An 8,581-nucleotide genomic window follows, 5' to 3' on the forward strand; every position below is an offset into this window, starting at 1 on the left:
TAAGACTCTCTTCTGTGGACTCTTCCTCTAGGACGGACGTATCATTCCTGTTGTACGCAGGATAATCCTTGGTGCCTGATTTTTTGGACTCTTTTTGTTGTTGTACTCTTTAATAAATAATCTTGATTTACCCTGCACCGGAGTCTCTTCTTGTCTGCAATGACATATACAGCATGTACTTTTCACCACTAGGTGTCTCTTAGTTACCAAAATAAGAATCTTGATTGATGGCTGTAAGTAACAATCATTGAATAAAATTAAGAATGTATTGTAATTTAAATATTCAAAGTGACAGTACTTACTTTTATTATTATTTTCAATTAGTAATATTTCTGTAATTGTTTCTTTAATAGCTGCATAGTTGCCATTTGTGGACAGCGGTTGGGAAGAGCTCACATTTGATGGGAAACCAAATTATGTTAACCTGCAAGACCACCAGAGTCCTCCAGAAAAGCATGGAATCATGTATAGTTAATAAAATTTGAATTTCTTAAGATGTATTTTTCATGTTCAGCTAGGGGGTAAAGGAATACTTTACACGTTTATGGCATGATGAACCACTGCATGTTACTTTCTGCCTATGTAATAATGACCAAACCTTCTGAAACATAGTTACTCTTAGAATTTGTTGTCAGATGCAGATACATTTCTCTGTTCACCGTTCAGTTTTAGGGCGGGCATAATGGCTCTTTATGAATATATTTCTTTCTGTGATTCAGGTGATCAACTACAATATAACTTACTCTGGATTTCAGTTTTTAACAAGGAATAATTGATCAAAAGTGACCGAATTAGTAAAATGAAGTTTAGGTCTAGGGTAAGGTAAGGGCTGTAATTTCTCAATAAGTTGTAGTCATTTTAATAATTTTCATAAATAGGATTTACATTGTTATTGCGTAATTTTTAATGCACAGCAATACAGAGGTGGAAATAGCAACATTATCTGCCACTATTTGTAAGTAACACAAAATAGCTGTATTTTTAGATACAGTGGTAGTGTTAACAGAACCTATTGCTATTTAAACTTTGTTGCCCTTTTTCAAAAACATATAACATCAAACAGGCATTAAAATAAATACAACAGTCACAGCGGGTTACAAATACAGGGTCTAGTAAAAGAAAGGCAGTAGGTAGAAACTACATGACCCCAAATGAAGGGGCTTGTAAAATGCCATTCTTCATGAATTCAGCAAAGTCTTCATATTGCTGATGTACGGGCAGCCTCAAAACAATACTACGTGTATTTGCAGAAACTCCAATGTGGCATCTCCTGAGAAACCCAGTCTAGGAATGGCAGTGGACCCTGAAGCAAAGGCCAAAACCTGGTTTAGGGTAAGAGGTGATGCAGCTCCTCTGTGGAAAAATGAACACAAAAACAGTATTGTTGACCTTCAAAAGATTAAGTAATGTCAATTAAGCAGACAAAGAACTCCATTCACCACAGTGTATTTTAAAATCACATATCTATGCTCTATGAAATGAACACATCTGTTTTGACACCAGGACCTGTCAAGCCTTAACAATAGTCCAAATATGTTGGTTACTTCAGGTTTGTGTGTAAAAAAAAGGTTTAATGGGTTCTAAACAAAGTACAATTTTCACATACAGCCCAGCTTCCACCAATGATGTGACAAAGTTAACATTTCAAGTTTACATTAAAACTAGCTCACCCTATACTAAGTTAAAACCCAGTTTAATGTTTCAATGTTGTGAAATTATAAGTGTAATACAAACAATAAGAGTCAGTGCACGAGTGCACCGGTGTGTATTTTTTACATTTTATTTTAAGCCTCTATTCATTAAATTTTGCATTATTTGTACAAATAAACAGAATATTTTTAGAACACTTCGGCTATTGTTTTCGGGTTAATTTTGTTTGATGACTGCTCAAGATTACATACTGTAAATAAAACGAGTACAAAATGTTCAAGAGTTTTTAAAAAATGTATTGTTTTACGGCACATGCATACTTGGATTTCACAACTGAAACCTATTAACCTATATACATCATAACTGATTGTATAATATTTTACCTTCTACATCCCTCCAGTAACAGACCATCCTGCTCTCCAGGGCTCGTCTATTGGTGCCTACTGGAGACAGCTGAGGAATAAAGAGGTCACCCAGATCTCTTGCGGTAAGTGGTTTATCCTCAAACATTAGTACCCTTTTAAAAAAAAGGGGGGATACTTTTGCAAATCTTGAAGAAGCTCCAAACACTGCAAGCCTTCTTTAAATCTGGAAAAAAGGATATAAACAGTATTTTAGTTAAAGGGGTTTCTAAAGTTTATGGACACACTTCCCTTCCCTAAGAGACAAAAGAGCAAGTTGTAGGCAAAAAATGTGTTACTGTTGAGAATTTTTTTAATAACACTAAAGTAAAAACACTTTGAAGTAAAAACTTTGGTAGACTACATTCTGCAACGTACTGTTCCACGTAATCCCTCAACCTGCTCTCCAGCAAGAACTTGGATGCTGCTACTACCATATCATCTCTATCTTCTAAGGTCTGTATATGCCAGAGATGGGGACAAGTCACATATGATCAAGTCCAAGCAAGTCTCAAGTCTTAACCATCAAGTCTCGAGTCAAATCTCAAGTCACAGTTTAGATAAATCAAGCAAGTCAAGTCAAGTCATGGGTTCACCCTAAGCAAGTCAAGTCGAGTCCTGATCAGTTTCAAGTCAAGTCAAGTCAAGTCACAGTACTAAAATAAACAGGTAAATTTTTTCGATATGTGTTTATTTTTGAACAGAAAAGATGAACTTATATACATTATGTATCTTATTCACATTACTATATATGAATTATAAGCATATCTGTGTAACATTAATATTTGAAAATAAAAGTGTTGCTTACACAAAAGAAATCCACTCTGAAATGTGTAAAACAATCTAATTAAATTTAATTGAAACGGTCTAAAACGTGTTGCATTTACAGAAAATAAGGTTTGACAAGACGTTGGCGCTAAGTTGTGAACGATGGGGCCGCATAATAATCCCTCCATGGCTGAACACACGCTCGACAGGTGCGCTTGAGGCAGGCACAGCTAATACCCTCATTGCTATTTGGAACAGTGAAGGCATTGCCTCCTTGTTCATTCCCCAAAACAAAAGGCAGTTCTGGCCATCGCAATTGTCCAGGTAATGGTTGAGCTGGGCAGCAGGGCTGCAATGAGTGGATTTCTTCAGCTTTTTGTGGTATACGAACAGCCCAGTTTCATCACCTTTGATTTGCTCTTCTTCATCCCCATGACCTGTCTGTTCCATAATGGTATGGTCTGTCTCCTCGAGAATCAGATCTAAAACACACAAAAATGAACAATGAGAAATAAACCTACACAATATTCTATAGCTGCATGAATCTGGATACATTGAGAATCAGGATGTTTTTTTCATGATTCTCCCACAATTCTGAATAGACGATTAAACTAAATTTCATTTAATGTTCTGACAAAATGTTAATTGCTGCAGTCTATTTAAAAAATATTTAATGTGAATGAATGTTTTAAGCTACCAGAAACTGAATAATTGAATCAATGTCTCACTCATAAAGGCTTCACTTGTTTCATCACTGGATGAATCAGTGTTTTTGAAGAATCGCTTAAATGAATCATTCACTGACAAACACTCACTTGTTTCCACCTGACAGAAACCTTATTTGAAGTATCAATTTACTTTGAAAAGTAACTTTTTTCACTTTCTATCACTACTGTAGACATCAGTGTTTCAACTGGACAGTATCTGGATTTCTATTTCATACTTAGACATGATAACTGCTCTCTCTGGCCCAGCACCAGTGCCAACGGAAAATTGAATGTTTGTTGTGATCATAATTTAAACATTGTTATTTAGGAATAAGATTGCTTGGGTGTTTAAATCATGAATGAAATCTTTTAGTGATCTATTGTGCAGCAATACCAATTTCTGTAAATAAAACAATCAAATATATACAAGTATGGGGTCTCATTCTAAAATTAGTCACTTACTTTTTACTTCCATAGTCAACTGCTCCTTCAGCTTGTCATCAACCAATACATCATGCTCTATCCACATAACTCCAAAAGCTGGATCAAGAACAGCTGCTTTGACATAAACAGGATCAGAGAATGGCAGGATCCCTTCATTGGTGTGTTGCTGTGACATTTTTACATTGACAAAGATGCCTTTGAATCTTTTTTGCAGTGATCTTTGAAGACTGTGGACTAGGTTGACCAAGTATTGTGTTCTTTCTTTCTGGTTTTCCAAGTGGTGGTTGAGGGAGAGAACACAGGGAATCACAGCACTTATGGTTACAACTTTGTCTCCCTGTGTGAGATCATTGGCATCAGCAAAGGGCTTCAGAATGCTGACCAGATCTTTGATCTGAGCCCACTCGCTTACAGTGAAAATAGTCTCTCTGTGCCCTCTAACATCCAAAACCTTGCACAAAGTTTGGTAGTCACAGCTAAGCAAAGACTTCACCTGTCTGAATGTCGAATTCCATCGAGTAACAACAGAAGCAGGAACTCCACGTTGGCCAAATTCTTTCTCAAATTCCTCTTTAAAAGAAGTACTTGTGTGGAGCAGAGAACTGATCCGTGACGCTTTGGCCAGAGCCGCACTGACAGCCCTGGTCTCTTTAAGACCATCACCAACAACCAATTGTAGTGTGTGTGCAAAGCACTGTAGTCTGTGCTGACTTTTGGAGGTCAGTGTCACATTCAGCCTCTCCTCCTCATCCACTGGAAGGGCATTCCAAAGCTCTGCATCATCAAGGCAGTCATCATCATTCTCATCTGCTTCATCTGAACTGGGAAAACATGTGGTGAATGCCTTCTTCATATTTGCACATATTCTCTCTCCTGTATGTGACCCCTTGAAGCGGTTGCAAGCTAGTAGATGAGATTTCAATGTTATTGCATCTGCTGTAGTGTCCATCCAGTGACCAGTGACGCCAAGGTAGCCTCTCATTCTTCTGTCTGACCAGATGTCAACAGTGACAGACAGATTTTCAACTGTGGCTATTTCCCTTATCAGCTTTGATCGTCTCTCAGACACCATAGCTTCAAGTCTTGAGGTGACGGTTCTGCGGCTCACTGCAGTATATTTTGCATCCATAATGGACAGGAAGTGAATGAAGAGCTTGTTGTCAGTGATAGACAGGGGCATGTTGCTATTAATGATTAGATCAGATATAATTGCTTCTGTAATGGCTTTTTGTCGTGGGTGGTTGACTGGATATGTAGTAGTCTGGGGCACAATGAACTGCGACATGGAAGGCTGCTGAAGATCGCTGCAGTGTATCTTGGTTTTGAGATATTCATCATATCTGCATGGATAAAAAAATACAAATCCAATCAGGGAAAACTGTAAACATAAAATTTTCCTATTCACAAACATTCATTATTTTTAAATGTTAGGAAAATCAATTGTAATTATAAATTAAGTTTAAGTGATGATCACTTTTCTATGAATGTGCTTAAAGTTTGGTTCCATCAGTCACACATTTTCATATGTTTTCAATAGACACAGAAATGGAAATACTTGTATCTGACAGAATAACTTAAGACTTAAGCATTTATACAGGCTATGAAGCTTAAAAACTAAGTATAGTGACTGAAAATCTGGCTATTATATGTTTTAAATATATGATGCTGTAATACTTTGGCTGTCCATTAAAGTGCACAGTAGGCCTATAGGGAATTTGCATCTAGTGATGGAAATCTCGGATAATTTTATTGACTTCGATTTTGAATCTTGTTAATCAAAATGAACTGATCTTTTTAATATCAGCAGAATATAAATAACATGTATTTTAATATAGCCCAGTGATGAAGTTATGATGCTTAATCGTCATCTTTGTGGTGGACGCACAATATGCATGTTTCATACGTAATACATAATCTGAGAATATTTGTTTTCTATTTGAACTGGTTTCATTATTTACAGCACAAAACGTTTTGTTGTTATTGTGAGTATAAAAACAATGCAGACAATTAACAGATTCGAACTATGAAATTATTCTCGTCAGTATGACCGAAACGTTTTTAAAGAGTTTATTAAGTGCAATTGATCTCACCGGCGCGTCCATGTTAACCGGTTATGCAGTATACAAGCGAGCTGCTATTCAGCTCCAGTCCACACGAACACTTGAACATGCGCGCATTTAATATAGACATTAGCCTACATGTAATACAGAGAAGCCCTTCTTTATTTTAAGATGATTTTGATGTTTTGAGAACATAAAAATTCGGGCTACGCCGTTATAGCCAGATTCCCCAATTAAACTACTTATGTGATGAGATGTAGGCCTATCAGTGATGATCGATGACCACATTTCTAATAATAAAAAAACAACCAATGCAAAATTATGACATACAGAAACGATTAATTCATTACATTAGTAATCGTTTTACTTTTATTACACTGACTATAACGAATTTGCTTTCTTACCTTTCCTTGTGGTTCTTGTAGTGTCGGATGAAATTTGACGTTGTGGTTGTCGTGTCCGAAATCCGTGTGTTGCATACTCTGCATCTGGCAAATCTTTTTTTGTTTTCACGGTCCAGTTCATAGTCCTTGTAACCAAACGTGACAATTTGTGGAGCTCGACTGTTGTCCGCCATTGTAACGGCTAAACGGTTTCAAGCCGCCAGGCGCATGAGCAGTTTCCTCTCTATCGTAACTGCTCTACAGTCATTGGCCGTTACACCTTGTTTGGCGCGGTTTGAGTTGAGCAGCGTTAAAGGCACAGGCGCTGTAGTGCAGCCGAGTCACAATAATTATTTTAACTAATTTCATTACTTTACTTTATTAAAAGTTCAAGTCATTGTCGAGTCTTCCATTTAAAGTCAAGTCAAGTCTCAAGTCACTTGCTCTCAAGTCAAAGTCAAGTCAAGTTATTTTCTAACTTCAATCAAGCAAGTCGCAAGTCCTGAAAAAAGTCATGTGACTCGAGTCCCCCACCTCTGGTATATGCCGTAGGGACCCCAGCATAGACAGCTCCTCAGAGGCTTCGATGATGGAATTCTGTGCTGACTGGATCCAATTTAACAAACAATTTAAAAAAGAAAAAAATCATGAAACATAGTGCTTCGGTAAGTCAAGAAACATTACAATATTCTGAGTCAAGCTTAAAAGAGTAGTTCAACCCTAGGGTATATGCTAAATGTCATGTGACCAAACCAGTAAGCAAGTCTCATCAAATCTTTAGTATCGGGTCTGTTACATACAGAGCTCTTTTACTAAAAATGCCTGTAAAATCGCTAAAATGTACTACTGTGATGAAGATGGTATCTAATTTTACAGCAAATTACAACAACAGACCAAGCATTACTTTAATGGTTGACTAACTGACTAACTCGGCGGTAGGGTTGGAAAAGACAATGGCAAACGACCTGTTGACCTGGAATCTACCCTCACTGGCGAGCCTACTCAACCTAATCCTTCTTACGGAGAACCTACCAGCAACACTGTCCAAAGCCAAGATCACGTGATTCCCAAAATACCTATCCCAGTGGAGCACAGTGACTTCAGGCCACTATCAATAACCCCAATTTTGATGAGGGCTCTCCATAAGATCACGGCCCGGCAGATGAGAGATCAGCTCGCGTTCTCTGCCTCCCAGTATGCCTTTCTCCAGAGGGATGGGGGACTGGAAGCAAGCACCGTTCTGCATGCAGTGATCCGGAACTGCCACGACAAGCAACAACCAGTGGCGTTGGCTTTCCAGGACCTCTCCAAGGCCTTCGACACCATCTCCCACGAAGCCTTAGGTGAGGCTGCGGATCAAGCCGATGGGGATTTCCGACACACAGGAACAAGTTACGGACGATGGACCTGATGATCAGGAGAGCCGTCAGATTATGGCTCCGCCTTCCTAAGGACACAACGATTGGCCTACTGCATGCACGCATATTCATAGGACTGGCAAGCTCATAGTGATGGACATTACGGTGGTATCAGGACTGCGCATGAGGGAATCCTGGGACATCAAAGTCAGGAACTACGCGGGGAAGACATCCAAAAAGCGATCAATGCCTTGTGCAGGTCAAGTTTGGAGATTGACCACCTGCTGGTGGTAATCTCTAGCAGGGGTTTGATGTATGGGCCTTCTGGGAGAGGATTAAGACGCCTGAAATTCACCTCCAGGGATGTTATGGACCACTGCCTATGCGCCATCCAAGGCTCCCTAAACATCTATGACACCTACATGAGGGGGAATAAAGAGAAGCAAGCACGATGAAACCGTTAGTAATAACGGCGATGGTCCACATTCATAGTCATCGCACTAGCGCTATGGGGCAGCGCCTCGAGTGAGCGAAAGTCTACTCGAAAACAAGAGATAAATGGCCAAATGCCTCGTCATCTAATTAGTGACCCGCATGAATGGATGAACGAGATTCCCACTGTCCCTACCTGCCGTGGAGGCGAGGCCGGGCCGGACTTGCCCAGGGCGTGGGTCCGGCCCGGCTCCCCCTCCTTTTCCGGGCCCGAAGGTCGTAGAGTGATGACCGAGGGGTCGTCGGAAAGGTCTCGCCGAGTGGAGCGCGACGGCACCGGCCTCAAGTCGCTGGGCCCTCAGGTCCTGGAGTTATGGG

The 8,581-nt window shown here is 39.4% G+C and overlaps 1 protein-coding gene across 1 annotated transcript; it reads right to left on the reverse strand.

Annotated features, from left to right (window-relative positions):
• Window positions 1-2,781: 2,781 nt before the first annotated feature.
• On the reverse strand, window positions 2,782-6,607 carry LOC130416949 (zinc finger BED domain-containing protein 4-like). Its single transcript, XM_056742311.1, has 3 exons — window positions 6,435-6,607; window positions 3,989-5,310; window positions 2,782-3,301 (listed from the first exon to the last, which is right to left on the reverse strand). Exons 1-3 carry the CDS (start codon window positions 6,605-6,607, stop codon window positions 2,919-2,921), a joined length of 1,878 nt encoding a protein of 625 aa, XP_056598289.1. The 3' UTR covers window positions 2,782-2,918.
• Between the last annotated feature and the right edge of the window lie 1,974 nt (window positions 6,608-8,581).

The sequence above is a fragment of the Triplophysa dalaica genome, unplaced genomic scaffold (genome assembly GCF_015846415.1).
Source record: "Triplophysa dalaica isolate WHDGS20190420 unplaced genomic scaffold, ASM1584641v1 Contig3, whole genome shotgun sequence".
NCBI classification, from domain to species: Eukaryota; Metazoa; Chordata; class Actinopteri; order Cypriniformes; family Nemacheilidae; genus Triplophysa; species Triplophysa dalaica.